This window comes from Hypanus sabinus, chromosome X1 (assembly GCF_030144855.1).
Source record: "Hypanus sabinus isolate sHypSab1 chromosome X1, sHypSab1.hap1, whole genome shotgun sequence".
Lineage (NCBI taxonomy): Eukaryota > Metazoa > Chordata > Chondrichthyes > Myliobatiformes > Dasyatidae > Hypanus > Hypanus sabinus.
The window spans coordinates 64,390,126-64,410,696 of record NC_082738.1 but is presented as its reverse complement, the minus strand read 5'-3'; the positions used below and the strand labels follow the sequence as shown (position 1 = coordinate 64,410,696).

Here is a 20,571-nt window from a genome sequence, read left to right as displayed (position 1 = left end):
CATATCTCTGGGATGTGACAGGAAAATGAAACACCCAGAAGATACAGAGAGAATGTGCAAATTGTGCACGGGCAGAGTTGAAGGGCAGGATTGAGCCCATGTTACTGGAGCAGTGGGCTATCATTCTATTAGCTGACCCATTCTGCCATCCTTTTGGCTTATTGATTGTTGACTACTAGACCTCCATTAACTTTGCTGACAGAAGATGCTTGGATAGGCACAAGGATGACAGAAAAATGAAGGCCTATGTGGGACAGCAGAGTTAGATTGATCTTACAGCAGACTAAAACATCATCTTAACATTGTGCATCGAAGGGGCTGTATTGTGGTCTTCTGTTCTATTATTTTGAATTCTTTCAAGTGATTTCTAAGATTCTTCAAAGACAACGCTACATTGCAATGGCAATGGTTTCAGAAAACATGTTACAGTCCATAATGCCTGTTCCAGATATCCATGCCTGGAATCAATTATGGAATATATGTTAATCTACAGTAACCTTTGGATACTGTTGGGGTTGATGACCCAGCAGAAGAAAGTCTGCATCATTCAGGAGACTGAGGAGGTGATAGACAGGATGTATAGACAGGTAGTTACACCCAAGGTGCAGAACACAGAAAACTGATGACAGTAAGGAAAAGGAATGGGGTTAAACAGCCAGTGTAGAGTAACCCTGTGGCCATCCACTTGGTCTTCGGCACCGAATCTGATTTTGTGACTCAGAAAGGAAGCGTGAGCAAGGATGCCCTGTGGATGAGAACAGGATTCCTAGTGACACCTTGGATTGAGTCCTCAGCATTCTTAATTGGGGGTGTGAGCAGTCAGAGGTCATGGTCCATGTAGGTACCAATGATAAGGGTAGGAAGAGTGACGAGGTTCTGCATAGGGAGTTCAGGGAGTTAGGTGCTAAGCTGAAAGGCAGGACCTCCAGGGTTGTGATCTCAGGATTGCTACCCATGCCACATGCTAATGAGGCCAGAAATAGGAAAATCATACAATTTAACATGTGGCTAAGGAGTTGGTGTAGGAGAGAGGGCATAGATCTTTGGATCACTGGGCTCTCTTCTAGGAAAGGTGGGACCTGTATAGAAGAGACAGTTTGTACCTGAACTGAAAGGGAAATAATTTCCTGCCGGAAGGCTTCCTAGTGCTGCACAGGAGGGTTTGAACCAGAGTTGCAGGGGGATGGGAACCAGAGTGCCAGAAAAGTTAGTGGAGAGGTTGTGGAGACAGGTTGCAAGACCTCAGACAAAGTCAGTAATCAAAAGGTTGAGCAAGGTGCAATTAGTGTTCTGAGCTGCATATATTTCAATGCAAGAGAAAGGCAGATGAGCTCAGGACATGGATCAACACCTGGAATTATGACGTTGTAGTGAGACTTGGTTGCAGGAGGGGCAGGACTGGCAGCTCAGTATTCTGGGGTTCTGTTGTTTTAGACGTGATGAGCAGGAAGGATTAAAGGAAGAAAGATGGTGTTACTAGTCGGGAGAAATGTCATGGCAGTATGCAGTCAGGACAGAGTGTAGAACTCATCTTGTGAGGCTTTATGGGTAGAATTGAGGACTAAGGAAGGTATGACCATATTAATGGGGCTATATTATAGACCATACAACAGTCTGCGGGATTTAGAGAAACAATTTGTAGAGAGGTTGCAGACTGTTGCAAGAAACATAAGGTTGTTATAGTGGGTGATTTTAACTTTCCACATATTGACTGGGACTCCCATACTGTAAAAGGACTAGGTGGGATAATCAACTGTGTTTAGGGAAGTTTCCTTAATCAGTACATAGAACTTTCAATGAGAGAATGTGCAATACTTGGTTGAAGAAGAGGGCGGGGAACATCATAAAGGACTCCTTCCATCCTGCGCACGGACTGTTTGAACTGCTTCCGTCTGGTAGGCGCTTCAGATCCCTCCAGACTAAGACTAATAGGCATTGGAGAAGTTTTTTCCCTACTGTGGTCACTTTGCAGTTAACTGCTGGTTAACTGTTGGCTAACTATTACTTGGATTGCACTACCTGTATGTATAATCTATATTTTCATTTATATTTATCATTATTATTGTTATGAGCAGAGAGACAACATCTGCCGGAAGTAAATTCCTTGTATGTGTACAGGTACTTGGCGATTAAAGTCTGATTCTGATTCTGTTGGGGAATGAGACAGGGCAGGTAACCGAAGATTGTGTAGGGGAACACTTTGCATCTAGTGATCACAATGCCATTAGTTTCAAAGTAAATATGGAAGAAGGTCTGGTCTGCATGTTGAGATCCTAATTTGGAGAAAGGCCAGTTTTGATGGTATCAGAAAGGATCTGGCAAGCGTGTTTTCTGGCAAAGTTGTACTTGGTAAGTGGAAGTTCCTCAAAAGTAAAGCTTTGAGAGTACGAAATTTATATGTGCATGTTAGAATGAAAGGTAAAGATAACAGGTTTAGGGAACCTTGGTTTTCAAACAATATTGAAGCCCTGATTAAGGGAAAAAGAGAGGTGCATAGCAGGTCTAGGCAGGATGAGGTCTGTGGGTAACTCTTTGGACTGTTGGAGAAATGAGAGGAAATCCACACACACGCAGGAAGAACATACAAACTTAGTCACAGAGAATGCCAGAATTGAACTCCAAACTCAGACACTCTGAGCTGTAATGGTGTTGCATGAACCACTACACTACATTTTTTTTAGTGTGTACCCAAATCATTTTAATAGCCTTATTCAGATCACACCCTCTTTCTCCATTGCTCTGATGAATTCAAGCCAATGACATACAACCTGTCCTTATGATTTAGTCTTCTGGTGAATTTCCAAGGCTGAAATATTCCTCGTCACTGATACAGCTGCAATTAATGAAGTGCTACCAACAGGATCTGACCAAATACTTAATACGTGGCTTATCCATCTATTGGATGAAATGAAATATTTTTAATAAGTAAGTAGTAATAGATGGTCGGCTCTCTGACTGGTGGTGTGCCACAGGGATCATTGTTGTTTGTCATCTATGTCAATGATCTGGATGATAATGCGGTGAACTGGATCAGCAAATTTGTGGATGTCACCAAAATTGGGGATGAGTGGACAGTGAGGAAGGCTATCGTAGCTTGAAGAGGGATCTGCATCAGCTGGATAATGGGCTAAAAATTGCAGATGGAACTTAATGCAGATAAGTGTAAGGTTTGAACTTTGGTAGAGCCAACCAGGGTAGGTCTTACACAATGAATGGTAGGGCACTGATGAGTGTGGTAGAGCAAAGGGATCTGGGAATACAGGTCTATCCTTCATTGAAAGTGGTGTCACATGTGGATATGGTTGTAAAGAAAACTTTTGGCACATTGGGCTTTATGAATCAAAGTATTGAGTACAGGAGATGGGATGTTCTGTTCAAGTTGTATAAGGCTTTGGTGAGGCATAATTTGAAGTATTGTGTGCAGTTTTGGTCTCCCACCTACGAGAGAGATGTAAACAAGGTTGAAAGAGCACAGACAAAACTTACAAGGATGTTACCGGGTCTGGAGAATGTAAGTTATAAGGAAATATTGAATAAGTTAGGACTGTATTCCTTAGAACATAGAAGATTGAGAGATTTGATAGAGGTATACAAAATGATGGGGTATAGATAGAGTAAACGCAAGAAGGCACTTTCCACTGAGATAGGGTGGGTCTACAACTAGAGGTCATGGGTTAAGGGTGAAAGATGAAAAGTTTAAGGGCAACAAGAGGGGAAACTTCTTCACTCAGAGGGATGTGAGAGTGTGGAATGCACTGCCAGCACAAGTGGTGCATACATGCTTGGGTCAACACTTAAGAGAAGTTTGGATAGGTACCTGGATGGTAGGGGTATGGAGGGCTATGGTTCTGGTGCAGGTAGATGGGAGTAGGTTTTGACATGGACTAGATGTTTGTTGTATGCTTCTTCAGTGCTTAGCTTTGCAATTCCATTGCCCCATACCCTAATTAAACTTTCCCTGTAAAGAAAGGTTATTAGGTTAGGACTTTATTCCCTGGAATGTAGGAGAGTGAGGGGAGATTGATAAACAAATATAACATTATGAGGGGTCTGCAATCAAGCATTTTCCACTGAGATTACAAAACAAGAGAAAATCTGCAGATGCTGGAGATCCCAGCAACACACACAAAATGTTGAAGGAACTTAGCAAGCCAGGCTGCATCTATGGAAAAGGTACAGTCAATGTTTTGGGCTGATATACACTGCCTGGCCTGCTGAGTTCCTCCAGCATTTTGTGTGCGTTCCACTAAGGTTAGTTGAGACTAGCATTAAAGGCCAAAGGTTAAGAGTGAAAGGTGAAATATTTCAGGAGAACTTGAGGGGGAAACTCTTCTGTCAGAAGGTAGTGAGTGTGGAACAAGTTGCCAGTCAAAGTGGTAGATGTGAGTTTGAATGCAACATTTAAGAGAAGTTTGGATAGATACATGTTTGGGAAGGGTATGGAGGCTATGGTCCAGGTGCGGGTCAATGGAACTAGGCAGATTAATAGTTTGGCATGGAGCAAATAAGGCAAAAGGCTGTAGTGTTGTATGACTCTTTGACATTTATCCTATTCCAGATGAGAAGGTAATGGAAATTTGAAAGAGAAAAGATGTAAAAACCAGATGAGTAAGTCTACTTTTATTGTTGAATTAGGACTAGCTGGGTGAGCGTCATGTTTGGCATGAACATCATCCCTGCTGTATTGCTCCATGTCTGAAGCAGGAACCATCAGGTTCAAGAACAGTTTCCATCCCACTGCACTATTAGATTCTTGCATAGACTTCTCATAGACTGGAAGTGAGTTCTTGGTCTCAATCTACTGCACTGCTCATGCACTTTATTTGTCTACATGTCTTGCATTTTCTCTAAAACTATATTGCTATTTTCTCATTTTGTTTTGATTTTTACTGCCTCAGTGGATTTGTCTACGGAATGATTTGTCTGAATGGCATGCAAACCAAAGGTTTTCACTGTATCTCAGTTCACGTGATAATAATAAACCAATTCCAATTCATTCATTTCTCACCATTCGCAATCCAATGCTGAACTGGCAACCTCCTCAGCTGTGCTTCGTGTCTGCGAGCTTTGCAGCAATTTGCCCTGCTAATATAATGAACTGATACTGAAGATTTGGACACACGGGTCTAAGGGCTCAATTTGGTCAGCTGTCTGGAGTGGGCAACCTTGGCCAGGTCCAGAACTCAATCTGGAATCACCCAGCCCAACCCTGGATAAACAAGTAATGGGTGGGCAGTGTGCTAGACCATTACTTGTTTATCTGGGGTTGGGCTGAGTGGTTCCATACTGAACTCTAGACCTGGCCAAGGTTGCCCACTTCAGACAGCAATGGTTGCCCATTCCAGACAGCTGACTGCACTTTAGTTAGTATGGTCAGCTCACCAACTTGGCAAATATGAAATCCAATCAGAGCTTTGTTCTTTGAGCATCAGATAATTCAAAGATATCTTAGTGAAAACAAAGTAATAAATTTGTGCTTGGAAGACTAGCAATTGGATAAGTGCTTTGCCCTTTAAGTAAGCTTTAAGAAATAGATGAGGAAGGGTAGGAGAGTCTTACCTTTGGAGTACTCCACACCAACTGCAGTTGAAGTTCTCCTCAGCATTGACACAGGCGTTACAACTCAGATGCTGCAGACACACTGTGAGTGAGAGAGAGGAGATGACTGCATGAATTCAGTGAATTACTGGAGGAAACAGACAGGAAAAAATATTGTTAAAGGATCTTTGGAATTAATCACTGCACAAAAATCATTAGGAGGGAATTACCCCAAATCAGCCTGGAATAATTAAAGACAAGAGTTAAACCAAATATCTCCATGGGAATCAAAGCACTTCCACTGTAACACAAAATATACACTGAAGGAAATCAGCAGGTCAAGCAGCATCTATGGATGGGAATAAACAGTCGAAGTTTCAGGCCGAGACACTTCACCAGGATTGGAAAGAAAAGGGGAAATTGCCAGAATAGAAAGTGGGTGGGGGGAAGGGAGCACAAGCTGGCAGGTGATAGGTGAAGCCATGTGAGGGGGAAGGTAGGTGGGTGGGGAAATGGGAATGATGTGAGAAGCTGGGAGGTGATAGGTGAGAAATATAAAGGGCTGAAGAAGAAGGAATCTGTTGGAGAAGAGAGAGGACTTCCATTGTAAACATTTAACACAGAGCATTTTCACAAGAAGAGAGCAGAAAAGTTCTTCACTTCATTGTGGTAAAGCTTAACCTGTAGATCTTTTGTTCAATATTAAACTAACAATTCTTAGTCTTCTTGGCTTCCACCCTAAGCTGAATTCTTCCCCATCCCCAGTGCTGTCAATGTTAAATCTATAATACTGTCATAGAGTCATAGAGTATACAGCACAGAAACAGGCCTTTCAGCTCATCTTGTCCATGCCAAACTATTATTCTGCCCAGTCCTATCAACCTGCACATGGATCGTAACCCTCCATATCCTTCCCAACCATGTACTTATAAATTTCTCTTAAATGTTGAATTCAAATCTGCATTCACCATTTCTGTTGGCAACTTGTTCCACATTCTTACCACTCTGTCATTGAAGAAGACCCCCCCCCATTTTCCCCTTAAACATTTCACCTTTTACCTTTAATTCATGACCTCTAGTTCCAGACTCACCCAACATCAGTAGAAAAAGCCTGCTTGCATGGACCCCTAGATATACATTTCACAATTTTGTCTACTTTTGTCATCACATATGACCTTCTTATTAGCCTCCATAGTTTTCTTACATTACTTTTATTGCCATGCACTTTAAAACATTGTTTTCACTGTTAGGAAGCCTGTATTTAGTTGTGAATATGTGCAGTATATTTCAAGGTACATGGAAGCAATGTGTGTATTCAATCACTCATGTTGGAACTAACATAGTCAAAGTTTACAGCCTCCACCCTTCCTTCCGGATACTGCCACATTCCTGTTTATCCCATTAGCTCCCCAGGCCCTCATTAAATTGACTTCAGGATTCAATCCTATGTTTTCAAAAGACTTCTTGGCTTTCACCCATGCTGCTTTAGTGATTCAAGTCAGCTGTATCCTACATATGGGTGTCAGCTGTGGCTTAGATGAGCAGGAGGTTAAAGGTTCAAGTCTCATTCTAAAGATTTGATCACGGAAGTCTTTCCTGATGTCACAGCCTAGTACCGAGGGAACACTGAACTAACTGACAGAGGCAGATGTTTTAGTGACATGTTACACAGAGGCCCTGACTGCACTCTCAACTAGATGTATCAAGTGCACTACTTTGATGTAGAATGGAGAGTAGCTATTATGTGACCATCAACCATTGATACATTGTTTAGTTTTTATTGTGCTACTCTCCATTCTACATCAAAATAGTGCACTTGTACTAACTGATCAATGACCAACCAACCTACCAATCTGTCAACCACCCGATCAACTAGCCAACCAACCAAACAAGCACCGAACCAACCCACTGACCTACCAGTCAACTAACCAACCAATTGACCAACCAAACAACCAACCAACTAATCACAATTCTTGTAGCCCCGTTTTAATCTCCTTACTCTTTTCTGGTATTCATTAAAATACAGTTTTCACATGATCACATACTAGTTTACAGCATGCAAAGTACTTTTCTCAATGCAAGACCATAGTGGTGAAGGAAATGCAGGCACAGTGACTCACCATCAACCACTGATGCATTGTTTAGTTTTTATTGTGAGGACATGACTATTTGTGGTAGTGGGGGGGGGGGGGGGGAAGAGTGTAATGCCGTAGTTCATAACAAAAAGAAAAGGGCGCATTCTAATTAAACAGTCAAATGTGCACAAGTTGGAGCTCATTGTGAACTTCTCTGTCACTCACGCGCTGGGCCCTCGGTCAACGTGAAAGCACACACCACCTTCTGAACCTCGCCTGCAATCCATCTCGAACAAACGGGTCTCCTACCGGATTGCACACTATGACTGGTTTTCCCAGCGTCTCTCTCTCCATCTCCCACCAAACACAAGCCCAAGACCAACCTTACTGTCCCTCACCAAGAAAATCTCCCGCTAATTGGATGGCATCCCTTATCTTCAACAATAACCCAAACAGGCTGAAAGCAGAACAACCAGCTGCTAAATGAAATACCTACAGCATAATGGTAAAGATGTGAACCAGGGCATTACAGTAGGTTGCTCAGTCAATTGGTTGGTTGGTTGGGTGTGCTATGGTGAGTGGCTCAGCTTCCGACTCACCAAACCCTTTCTGTGATGTCAAGACAGCCATGGAACACTCTCCACTTAGCCTGAAGAGTGGAGCACTTGAGAACCATGGCAAAGCAGCCTACTGATTGGCACAGAACAACATTGACATCCTTCACCCACTGCCCACTGAGGCTAGTGTGTGTGCAAAGTACTAAACTCTAAGTGGAATACAGAACAGTACAGCACATGAAACAAGTTCTTCTTCCCACAAAGTCTGCACTGAAGGCGGTGTGATTAAAACTAAATCTCTCTGCCTGTACATGATCCAAATCCCTCTATTCCTTGCAACATTCATGTGACTACCTAACAGTCTCTTAAATGCCAGCATTGTATCTGCTTCCATCACTAGCCCTGGTAGTCTGTTCCAGGCACCCACCACTCTCTGTATTAAAAACAAACTTTGCCCTTCTCACCTTCAATGCATGTCCTGTAAAATGTGATATTTCTATTCATGGGAAAAGAATTGTGACTGTCTTAACTATCTATGCTTCTCATAATTTTATAAATTTCTATCAGGTTTCCCCTCAGCCTCTGCCACTCCAGAGAAATCAACTCAAGTCTGTCCAACCAAACAGCACTATGTGAGCCCCTGAGCATTTGATCACTCTGGGCTTGTACTTGATGGAGTTTAGAATAATGAGGGGGTCTCATTCAAACCTATCGAATATTGAAAGGTCTAGACAGAGTGGATGTGGAATGGGAGATTCTACAACTAGAGTGCACAACCTCGGAATAGAAGTAAGTCCCTTTAGAACACAGATGAGGAGGAATTTCTTTAGCCCAGAGGGTGGTGAATCTATGGAACTCATTGCCACAAATCTCTGTAGAGACCAAGTCATTGGGTGTATTTAAAGCAGAGGTTGACAGGTTCTTGATTGGTCAGGACAGCAATGGTTACAGGGAGACAGCAGGAGAAAGGGGTTGAGAGGGTAAATAAAATCAGCCATGATAGAATGGCAGCGCAGACTCGATGGTTCAAATGGCCTAATTCTGCTCCATGTCTTATGCTCTTTTGGTCTTCACCAAAAGGATTGCAGCAGTTCAAAGCAGAACCTCACTACCATCTTCTCAAAGGCAATTGAAGGGCAATAAATAATGAGACACTCGTAAGAGAAAAATATGAAGAAATAAAATCAGTCTGCACTCCCCCCTTCCTAAGGTGTGGTGCCTTTAACTGCTTACACTGATATATATATATTTTGCTTTCTAAGAATCAATCTACACATATTTGCAATTCTAAACAAAAAATCTTTCAAGATTGAAAAGGGAAGCCACAGTTATGTGGCGGTTAGTGTGACACTACTACATCTCGGGGCATTGGAATTTGGAGTTCAGAGCTCAGTTCCAATGTTCTTTGTAAGAACATTTGTACATTCCTCCTGCGAGAGCATGAGTTTCCTGCAGGTGCTCTGGTTTCCTTCCACTGTCCAAAGACGTACTGGTTGGTAGATTAATTGGTCATTGTAAGTTGTCCTGTGACTAGGCTAGGGTTAAATTGGTGGGTTGATGGGTGGCACGACTCATTGGGCCGGAAGGTCCTGTTCTGTACTGTATCTCTAAATAAATTAACTAATCAACAGATAGATTGATAGATGAATGAATGAATGAATAAATAAATAAGCAAGTAAATAAATAAATGTCTTTTGAAGCTTGTTAGTTGTTTGCACAGTTTTCTGCTACAAGAATACTAATTACAGCAGTACTGTGAGCTATGTCCTTGTCTGACTGTGGTCTGACAATGAATCCAGCTAGCAACGATGAAGGATAGCAGAACACTTTGTTAATTAAGCAGCATCAGAGACTGAAATAATAAGCTCTCTGGGCAAGCTCACTCACTGGTCTGCATTTACATCAGCACAGGCCTGTATTTCTTAACACTGCAGCTACACCAAGTTGGAAACTGAGCCAATTTCTTTATGGTGATGGATTCCATCAAAGTTGCATCTACAAAGATGGTTCTGGCTTCTTCCCCCTTCCTTGCCAGTTCTGATGAAGGGTTTCGGCCTGAAATGTTCACTGATTATTCCTCTCCATAGATGCTGCTCGAACTGCTGAGTTCCTCCAGCATTTTATGTGTGTTGTTCTGGATTTTCAACATTCACAAGATCCTTTGTGTCTACAAGAATGGTTCTTATTTCAGGATTCCATCTCAGTGAAGGGGTTTGTCTGGAATAGTTCCATGGCTTTCCTAGCAATTATAGAAATGCAGAAACATAGAAAATCTACAGCGCAATACAGGCCCTTCGGCCCACAAAACTCTGCTGAACTTCTCCTTACCTTAGAAATTACCTAGGGTTACCCATAACCCTCTATTTTTCTGAGTTCCATGTACCTGTCCAGGAGTATCTTAAAAGACCCTCTGGTAACCGTCTCCACCACCATCACTGGCAGCCCATTCCACGCACTCACCACTTTCTGCATAAAAAACATACCCCTGACATCTCTTCTGTACCTACTCCACGCACCTTAAAACTGTGCTCTCTTGTGATATCCGTTTCAGCCTTGGGGAAAAAGCCTCTGACTATCCACACGATCAATGCCTCGCGTCATCTTATACACCATCCTACCCTGGGAAAGGTTTGCTGGTGGTCATATTAGTGGAGGGGCCTTGATTAATCGCTCAGGGGATCTACTGGTAGGCTTGGCCAGGATGGCCATTCACAGGTCCAGGCAGCAGGCAGTCGAGGGCTCTACTCAAGCCAACTGCCTGCACCTCTTCTATGGTTACGTTTGAGCTTGGGTGTCCTTATAGAGGAAGCATGTGGTCATTTATAGGTACAGTGTGGACCCACTTCCCCCCAGGGAATTGAGTATTTTATATATAGTAGTAACCATATTTTAATTTAAAATTGTTAACTGTCTTGTAAATTGTTATATTTTGTGTATTTTATGTGTGAATACACTTCTATAGTTCTGTGTAAAAAGAAGGGGGGCCCTGATTAACACTCATCACAGCGTGGAGTTTGGCCCTGTGAGGAATCTGTGACCTCGCATTAGAGACTCAAAACTTAACCTTGGCTGCTGTCACTCTCTGCCAAAGTTCTTGCAACCACTAAGAATCAGGAGCAGTGCAGTCATTACAGGTGTCCCCTGCTCTACGAAAGTTCGCTTTACACTTCGCTTTTACGAAAGACTTACATTAGTACCTGTTTTCGCTAACCAAAAGAAATCCAAAGAGGATTTTCGCTTTTACAAAAAAAGGCTTTAAACTTGTGTTTACCCCGAGAAAGACTACCATGACCATGAACCCTTGCGTGGGCAGGAATGATGTATGCGCATGCATTTACGTGCACATGCGTGTATGTGCCAATTTTTTTCTACAAGTTGATTTTGGCTAAATCTTCCTGATTCTGATAAGTGAAACTACACTGTACATACATTATTTCTACTTTATATAGGCTGTGTATTTATCATATCATTCCTGCTTTTACTATATGTTACTGTTATTTTAGGTTTTATGTGCTATTTGGTATGATTTGATAGGTTATTTTTTGGGTCTGCGAACGCTCAAGAATTTTTCCCATATAAATAAATGGCAATTGCTTCTTCACTTTACGACATTTCAGCTTACGGAAGGTTTCATAGAAATGCTCTACTTTCAGATAGCGGGGGAAACCTGTACTTCCCATTAGCTTTCAGAAACTTGGACATATCTAGTTAAACCAACCAATAAACTGCCAGCTTTATTAATGTATTCAAATAACCAACTGCAAGTGGATTACTCAACAGATCCTTGTCTCACCTCTATTCAGACTAAGTAGGCCAGGTTCCTGCTTTGCATGTTAACCTCTGACATGGGCCCAATCTCGTTTCTGAGAATTCAGCTCTAAAATCCAGTGGACTTTGTACAAAGCAACCCTGCCTTCAGGTTCTGATACCAGCAACCCTATCTTTCTTAAGCGCTTATTTCATGTTATCACCACCAGGTTTAGGAACAGTTATTACCCTGCAACCATCAGGTGCCCGAACCAGTGTGGATAACTTCACTCACCTCAACATTGGACTGATTCCACAACCTATGCACTCACTTTCAACAGCTCTGCAACTCATGTTCTCAGTGCTATTTTTTTTATTTCTGCAATTTGTCTTCTTTGGCAAATTAGTTTTCAGTTTATGTTTATGTATAATTTTCATAAATACTATTGTATTTCTTTATTTTTACATAAATGCCATGAGAAAATCTCATGGTAGAATATGTTTGTATGTTTATATGTCCTGCTGCTGAAGCCCATCCACTTCAAGGTTCAACATGTTATGCATTCAGAGGTGCTCTTCTGCACACCACACGGCTATTTGAGTTACTGTTGCCTTCCTGTCAGCTTAAACCAGTATGGCTGTTCTCCTCTGACCTCTCTCATTAACAAAGCATTTTTGCCCTCTGAACTGCCACTCGCTGGATTCTTTTTATTTTTGCACCATCCTCTGTGAACTCTAGAGACTGGTGTGCGTGAAAATCCCTGGAGATCAGCAGTTTCTGAGATACTCAAATCACCCCATCTGGCACCAACAATCATTCCACGGTCAGTCACTTAGATCACATTTCTTCCCCATTCTGATGTTTGGTCTGAACAACAACTGAACCTCTTGACCATGTCTGCATAGTTTCATGCATTGAGTTGCTGCTGCATGATTGGCTGATTAGATATTTGGATTAATGAGCAGGTGTACCTAATGAACTGTGTGTATACATACTTTGATAATAGATTTACTTTGGTGCCATAAATGGAGAGACATACAGAGGTCACATGGAACAGGAGATGGAACACACAGTGGAGAGCTGTAATGGTAGAGTGTACAGAACCCTGAGAAAATTATAACTTACTGGAAACTGGAGTGAACTCAAAGGCGGAATTGCTCCTAATCTTCGTCTTGTCCATTTCCACCCTGTGATATTCGTAAATTGTTCGACTCTGGCCATCTGTGAGATGTGAACAGAACGTAACATTAAGAAAGGAAGTGTTGGATGAGATTCCATCCAGGAACTTAGTCTGTGTACCTGTTGGTGGACAGAGAGCCTCTTTCAGTTCCTCAATCAGATTCCAGCCTGCAAATTAAATCCAGATGCTCTTACTCTGTATCTACAAGATCCAGTGAACCAAATGCACTCCATATAACTCTCTAACTCTTTCCAGATTTCTGCATTCCTTATTCCTCTAACTCTACCCAGAGTGAATCAATTGATCAGAATCATAATCAGAATCAGGTTTATTACCAGGTGATATGTGTCAAGAAATTTATTGTTTTTGTGGCAGCAGTACAGTGCAAGACATACAAATTACTGTAAGTTACATTACTATAGTTGATATTTCCCTTTATACGCTTGCTTTTGTTGCAGTGTGATCCCTTGAATTGAGTGTGGTGTTCTCCTAAGGGTTGTCTATTGGTGGGTCCTCAGGTGGCAGAAGAGGCTGATCTGGGATCCACGTATTCTGGTGCAATGTAGACAGGAGTTAGTAGTAAGTAGTGGTTGGGTCTTTTGGTTGTTCAGTCTCTCCTTTCACAGCTGTCGTTTGTTCTCTGTGGCACAGTGGTGGTCTCTCTCAAGTAGTACAGCTCCCTTTTAAACAGATTTCCTCCAGGTGTATTTGTTGAGTAGAAAGTTTTTAGATCTAATGTCGAATTTCTCCAGGCTCATCTTGATGTATTTCCTTTGCCCACCAGGGGTTCGCTGACCTTCCTTCAACTGGGAGTAAAGGATCTGTTTGGGTAGTCGTGAGTTAGGCGTCCCAATGACATGACCTATCCATCGGGGTTTGGTATTTCTTTACCATGATGGAGGTGCTGTTCACGTTGGCTTCTTCCGTAACACTGATGTTTGTGCATCTTTCTTTCCAGCTGATCCTCAAAATCTTTGGTCAGATCCTTTGGTGGTAATGTTCTAGGGATTTCAGGTGTCTACTGTAAATGCTCTATGATTCTGCTCCATACAGTAATGTAGGAAATTATGTAAGACAAAACTCCTGCTGTAAATAGGGGCAATATCAATATTTGTACTCTCCTGACATCCCCAATTTCTACTTCTTTCTTCTTATCTTGAATATTTAGCTCTCATTCACCCCTTAGGTAGTGGACAATACTCCACAATATCTGCTACATCATATTAAACCTTTGTCAAGTTATTAAAACAGTTACAAATATCTCAACACAGCTTGTGTTTTATTTGTAATAGGCACAGAATGCTGGAGGAACTCAGTAGGTCAGCCAGACTATGGAGAGGAATAAATAATTCACACTTCAGGCCAAGACTCTTCATCAGGAAGAGTCTCATCCACCATCTACAGAACCACCTGTGTTTGTGTTTATTTTGGATTTTCTGCTACTTGTGGAAATGAATGGTTAAGAATTAACCACATCCCTTCAAAAAAAAACTGACCTGATGCTACATGTCATTAATTTTAAAGTTGATTAAGTTTCTTTCATTCCAAAATGCTTTGCATTTACAGTGGTCAGCAGCACCTATACTCAGCAAATCTTCATGGACTTTATTTTAATTATCAATATTCTCTTTAAATGCTTGAGATTCAAGCACATGACATAGGCAGACTTTCAGAACAAAATGAGGGAATGTTGTGCTATCAGTAAAGTTGGGATTTGGATGGGGTCCTCTCTGGTGGAGGTAAAAGATTCCATGGTGGTTACTTTAAAAGACTGGGAAAAAATATTGTGATCATTATTTATTCTCGCCAGTGCTTCAAACAGATTATCTAATTATTACCATATTGCTGTTTTCAGGAGCTTAGCATGAGCAAAATATTCATTATATTTCTTACATTACAACACTAACTACATGTTTAAGTACTCTGTAAGTGACATTCTGAAATGTGAAAGCTAAGATTAGCAACACAACACACACAAAATGCTGGAGGAACTCAGCAGGCCAGGCAGCATCTATGGAAAAGAGTAAAGTCGATGTTTCAGGCCGAGGCCCTTCAGCAGTCCTATTGCTTGGATTTCCAGCATCTTCAGATTTCCTTTTGCTTGTGAAGGTAAAGATTAGTTCTATTTGTTACATGTACATCTAAACATACAGTGAAATGCATCATTTCAAATAAAGTCAGTGAGGATTCTGCTGGGCAGCCTGCCACAGTTCTGGTGCCAATATAGCATGCCCACAACTCACTAACCCTAACCGTACATCTCTGGAATGTGGGTAGAAACCAGAGCACTTGGACGGAACCCATACACTCACAGGGAGAACATACAAACTTCTTACAGGCAGTGGTGGGGATTGAACCCTGTCTTACAGCTGGCACTGTAATAGTGTTAGGTCTTCACTTGTTCCCTGGGTACCTTGTTAAATGCTTTGCTGAAATCCATATACACTACATTTACTGCTCTTCCTTCATCAATGTGTTTAGTCACATCCTCAAAAATTTCAATCAGGCTTGTAAGGCACGAACTGCCCTTGACTAAACCATGCTGACTACTCCTAATCATATTATACCTCTCTAAATGTTCATAAATCCTGCCTCTCAGGATCTTCTCCATCAACTTACCAACCACTGAGGTAAGCCTCACTGGTCTATAATTTCCTGGGCTATCTCTACTCCCTTTCTTGAATAAGGGGACAACATCCGCAACCCTCCAATTCTCTGGAACCTCTCCCGTCCCCATTGATGATGCAAAGATCATTGCCAGAGGATCAGCAATCTCCTCCCTCACCTCCCACAGTAGCCTGGCGTACATTTCATTGGGTTGCGGTGACTAATCCAACTTGATCCTTTCCAAAAGCTCCAGCATGTCCACTTTCTTAATATCTACATGCTCAAGCTTTTCAGTCTGCTGCAAGTCATCACTACAATCACCAAGATCCTTTTCCACAGTGAATACTGAAGTAAAGTATTCATTAAGTACCACTGCTATTTCCTCTGGTTCCATACACACTTTCCCAATGTCACACATGATAGGTCCTATTCTTTCAGGTCTTATCCTCCTGCTCTTCACATACTTATAAAATGCCTTGGGGGTTTTCCTTAATTCTGCCCACCAAGGCCTTCTCATGGCCCCTTCTGGCTCTCCTAATTTCCTTCTTAAGCTCCTTCCTAGTAGCCTTATAATCTTCTAGATCTCTAACATTACCTGGCTCTCTGAACCTTTTGTAAGCTTTTCTTTTCTCCTTGACTAGATTTATTACAGCCTTTGTACACCATGGTTCCTGTACCTTACCATAACTTCCCCGTCCTGTAGGAACGTACAGAACTCTACACAAATATCCCTGAATATTTGCCACATTTCTTCCATACGTTTCCCCGAGAACATCTGTTTCCAATTCATGCTTCCAAGTTCCTGCCTGATAGCCTCATAATTCCCCTTACTCCAATTAAACGCTTTTCTAACATGTCTGTTCCTATCTCTCTCCAATGCTATTGTAAAGGAGATAGAATTATGATCACTATCTCCAAAATGCTCTCCCACTGAGAGATCTGACACCTGACCAGGTTCATTTCCCAATACCAAATCTCCTCTTGTAGGCTTATCTACATACTATGTCTAGAAATCTTCATGAACGCACCTAACAAACTCCACCCCATCTAAACCCCTTGCTCTAGGGAGATGCCAATCGATATTTGGGAAATTAAAATCTCCCATCATGACAACTCTGATATTATTACACCTTTCCAGGATCTGTTTCCCTACCTGCTCGATATCCCTGTTACTATTGGGTGGCCTATAAAAAAACGCCCAGTAAAGATATTGTCCCCTTCCTATTCCTAACCTCCACCCACAGAGACTCCGTAGACAATCCCTCCATGGCATCCACCTTTTCTACAGCCATGACACTATCTCTGATCAACAGTGCCACACCCGCCCCTCCCTGTCCTTTCTGAAACATCTAAAACCTGGCACTTGAAGTAACCATTCCTGCCCCTGAGCCATCCAAATCTCTGTAATAGCCACCACATCATATCTCTAAGTACTGATCCACACTGTAAGCTCATCCACTTTGTTCACAACACTCCTTGCATTAAAATACACATCTCAAGCCTTTGGTGTGAGCGCATCCCTTCTCTATCACCTGCCTATCCTCCCTCTCACACTGTCTACAAGCTTTCTCTATTTGTGAGCCAACCTCCTCTTCAGTGATTGGGACACTCTTTATAGATCTGTTCAATGCCGGAGACGCTCTTTATAGATGTGTTCAATAGTAGGGACACTTTATTGATGTGTTCAATGGTGGGCACACTCTTTATAGGTGTGTTCAATGGTGGGCACACTCTTTGTAAGTGTGCACAATTGTGGGCAGAACTTTACCTGTGATGGACTGAGCTGTATCCACCTTTTGACTCCCTTCAATGTTTATTGATGCAACATATGAAACTTCATATTTGAATGCATTAGTGCTTGGTACGGCAACCTCTTTGCCCGAGACCTCAGGAAACTGTAGCAGGTTATATTCACAGCTTAGCACAGCCTTCCCTCTCTGGACTCCATCTACACTTCTCATTGCCTCAGTAAAATAGACAACATAATCAAAGATCCTATCCACTCTGCAATTCTCTCTTCTCTCCTTCCCATTTGGCAGAAGATACAACAGCCTGAAAGCATGCACCATGTGGCTCAAGCAAGGCTTGTTGTTATAAGATATTGAATGGTTCCCTAGTACAATAAGATGGACTGTTGACCTCACAATACACCTCACTACGATATTGCAGCTTTTGTCTACCTGCATTGCACTTTTTCTGCAACTAAGACTTTATTCTGCACTGTTGTTGTTTTCTCTTGTACTATCTCAACACACTATTGCAATGAATTGATCTGTATCCAAGAGAAGGTTCTCAGCATACAATGGTACATGTGAGAATAATAAACTAATTTACAATTTATACTTGATCTAAACCATGAAGGATATTTGCATAAAATTGGCCACTTAGAAGTCCAAGTGACAATGCAGTTGAGGAGTTCAAGTGCGATGGAGTGTGTACCAGAGGGTGGTGAATCTGTGTAGTTCATTGCCCCGGATGGCTGTGGAGCCAAGTCATTGGGTACATTTAAAGCGGTCCTTGATAGGTTCTTGATTAGTCAGGGAGTCAAAAGTTATGGTAAGAAGGCAGGAGAATGGGCTTGAGAGGGATAATAAATCAGTCATGATAGAATGGTGGAGAATTTGATGGACCAAATGGCCTAATTTTCCTCCTATGGCTTATGGACTAATGGTTCCAAAAGGTGGTGAGTTCAGAATAACATGTTAAAATCATAAAGCCAGTGATTTCTCTTTGAAAGAGTTGAGGATTGGATATAATTTGTCATCCAGCTCAGATGGTTTAGCCCTGAAGCTGTAGTTTCAAATTGCAAGGATTGACATCAATTTCAGTCCAATTTTAATGCATCACAAGTATTTCAGTCAGACAGAAGGGAAATCCTCTGTGCCATGGGATGAAGAAATTTCTGTTGGCTGTATCTGAGGGCAATTGAAGCTACCCTCATGACTATCTGAGAGAAGATTCTCCAAATAACCAGATCATAGTTGAACTTTTGCCAAGGGAAGCAGATTAACGTAATAGAACAGCTCTGTTTTGTACTACAGGTTTTCTGCAAGGGGATTTTTATGAGATGGAGTCAGTCAGCAATAGCAATGTTGGCAGTGATGTGGACTTGGGACAAAGGCCAACAAGAGTCTAGGCCTCTGCTTTGCACTCAAAGGCCAGCAATATAGATGGTTGACAAAGGATATCGGTGGATGTTGAGCTGTCCCAGGTCACTGGGTCTCAGGATCAGAAGTCCATTCAAGCAGGAGGCAAGAGGGCAGGTCAGTCAGCATGCCTGGAATTCAAGGTCCTGTAATCAGCTCGTCCAGCGAAGGTATATTGGTAGACTGCTGACTCAGAATATCGGGTGGGATCACACTCGGTCCCCTCCGCCCCATCACGTCAGTTCTGTGGTAACACCCACCCACTTTCTATGTCTGTGCAGCTCCTAACGTTCTCCCATTGTCGATGCCATGGCTTTTTGCAATGCACAGTGGTTGGAGCGAAAGGACAAGAGGTGGAACATAAGGTGCTACCCACTACCTTGATGTCTTCCGGACTGCTTGGTGAGGTTCTACCACGACCCGGTTATTTGCAGCATATTCTCTCAGTGAACTCTACTGATGCCAGCCACCACTTCACTGCTCAGAGTATAGAGCATCTCCTTCACGGACAGAAAATATCGATCGCTATCAGGTATTGATTACAATTTAACTGAATGTGAATCTACCCTTCAGACATAGTGAGATTTCATTACCAGATCTTCAATCCAGCCCTTTGACTTGATTCCAGTAACTTAACCATAATGATTCTGTGCTCCTGATGCTCATGACTAGTGAGGTAGGGGAAGCATAGAGAATTTATCTTCCATCACCTATAACCATCAACTGAAGGACCAAAGGCACAAATAAAAGATATTGTGGAAAAGATACTAGATAATAACCTTTTAACTCAGCGAGTTCTGCTGATGTGATGAACTGATCATTGCCTCTCCAAGAGAACTGGAACTACACTTCAGACAATAATTTACAGGGCTGTCAGAAAAGAGAGGTGAAACAGTTGGATGTGATGTCTCAACCAGGAGCTGTCATAAATTTGATTGGCTGAATGGACCCCTCCTGTGCCACAACAATTCTGCAGTCCCATGATGTTATTCCAGAATTTATAGAGGCTTTTCAGGATTTATAAAGGGATCTTGATCAGCTGGATAATTGGGCCAAGGAATGGCAAATGGGAAAAGTGTGAGGTGTTGCATTTTGGGAAGACAAATGAGGGTAGGACTTTCACAGTGAATGATAAGGCCCTGTCGAATGCTGTAGAAAAGAGGGACCGAGGGGCACAAGTGTATTGTTCCTGAAAATAACATTGAAGGCAGATTGGGGGAGGTGGGATGTGAAGAGAAGGCTTTTGGCCTTTGGATTTTATCAATCAGGGCAAGGAATATGGATGCTATTTTGCAGATTTACAAGATGTTGATGAGACTGCATTTGGAATATTTTAAACATAAGATATTCTGCAGATGCTGGAAATCCAGAATAACACATATAAAACTCTGGTGGAACTCAGCAAATCAGGCTACATCTATGGAAAGGAATAAACAGTCACCATTTAGAGCTGAAATCCTTCATCAGGATTGATATATTTTGTTACTAACATTTGAAAGACATGGATAGGAAAAATTTAGAGGTGTTCCCAACCCAACTTGGTCCCCCTTGGTTAATGGTAGGGTTCCAAGGCATAAAAAAGGTTGGGAACCCCTAGTTTAGAGGGATATGGGCCATATGTGGGCAAAAGTGCAAGTGTCCACTTTTGGGTCCCCGTATGGTGGGAAAGGAAGAAGTGAAAGGGACCAGTGCTGCATCTTCCACAATTGACATTTGTTGG

General features: G+C 42.0%; 1 protein-coding gene across 2 annotated transcripts in view; it reads right to left on the bottom strand.

The window, feature by feature from the left end:
* The window catches only part of LOC132384967 (plexin domain-containing protein 1-like), a 585,821-nt gene that overhangs the window by 200,891 nt on the left and 364,359 nt on the right, over positions 1–20,571 (bottom strand). For both annotated transcript variants that reach the window (XM_059956658.1, XM_059956660.1), the window contains exons 8-9: positions 13,044–13,139; positions 5,560–5,641 (exon numbers count right to left, since the gene is read on the bottom strand). In XM_059956658.1, coding sequence (XP_059812641.1) covers positions 5,560–5,641; positions 13,044–13,139 — 178 coding nt within the window. The remainder of the gene's footprint in view (positions 1–5,559; positions 5,642–13,043; positions 13,140–20,571) is intronic.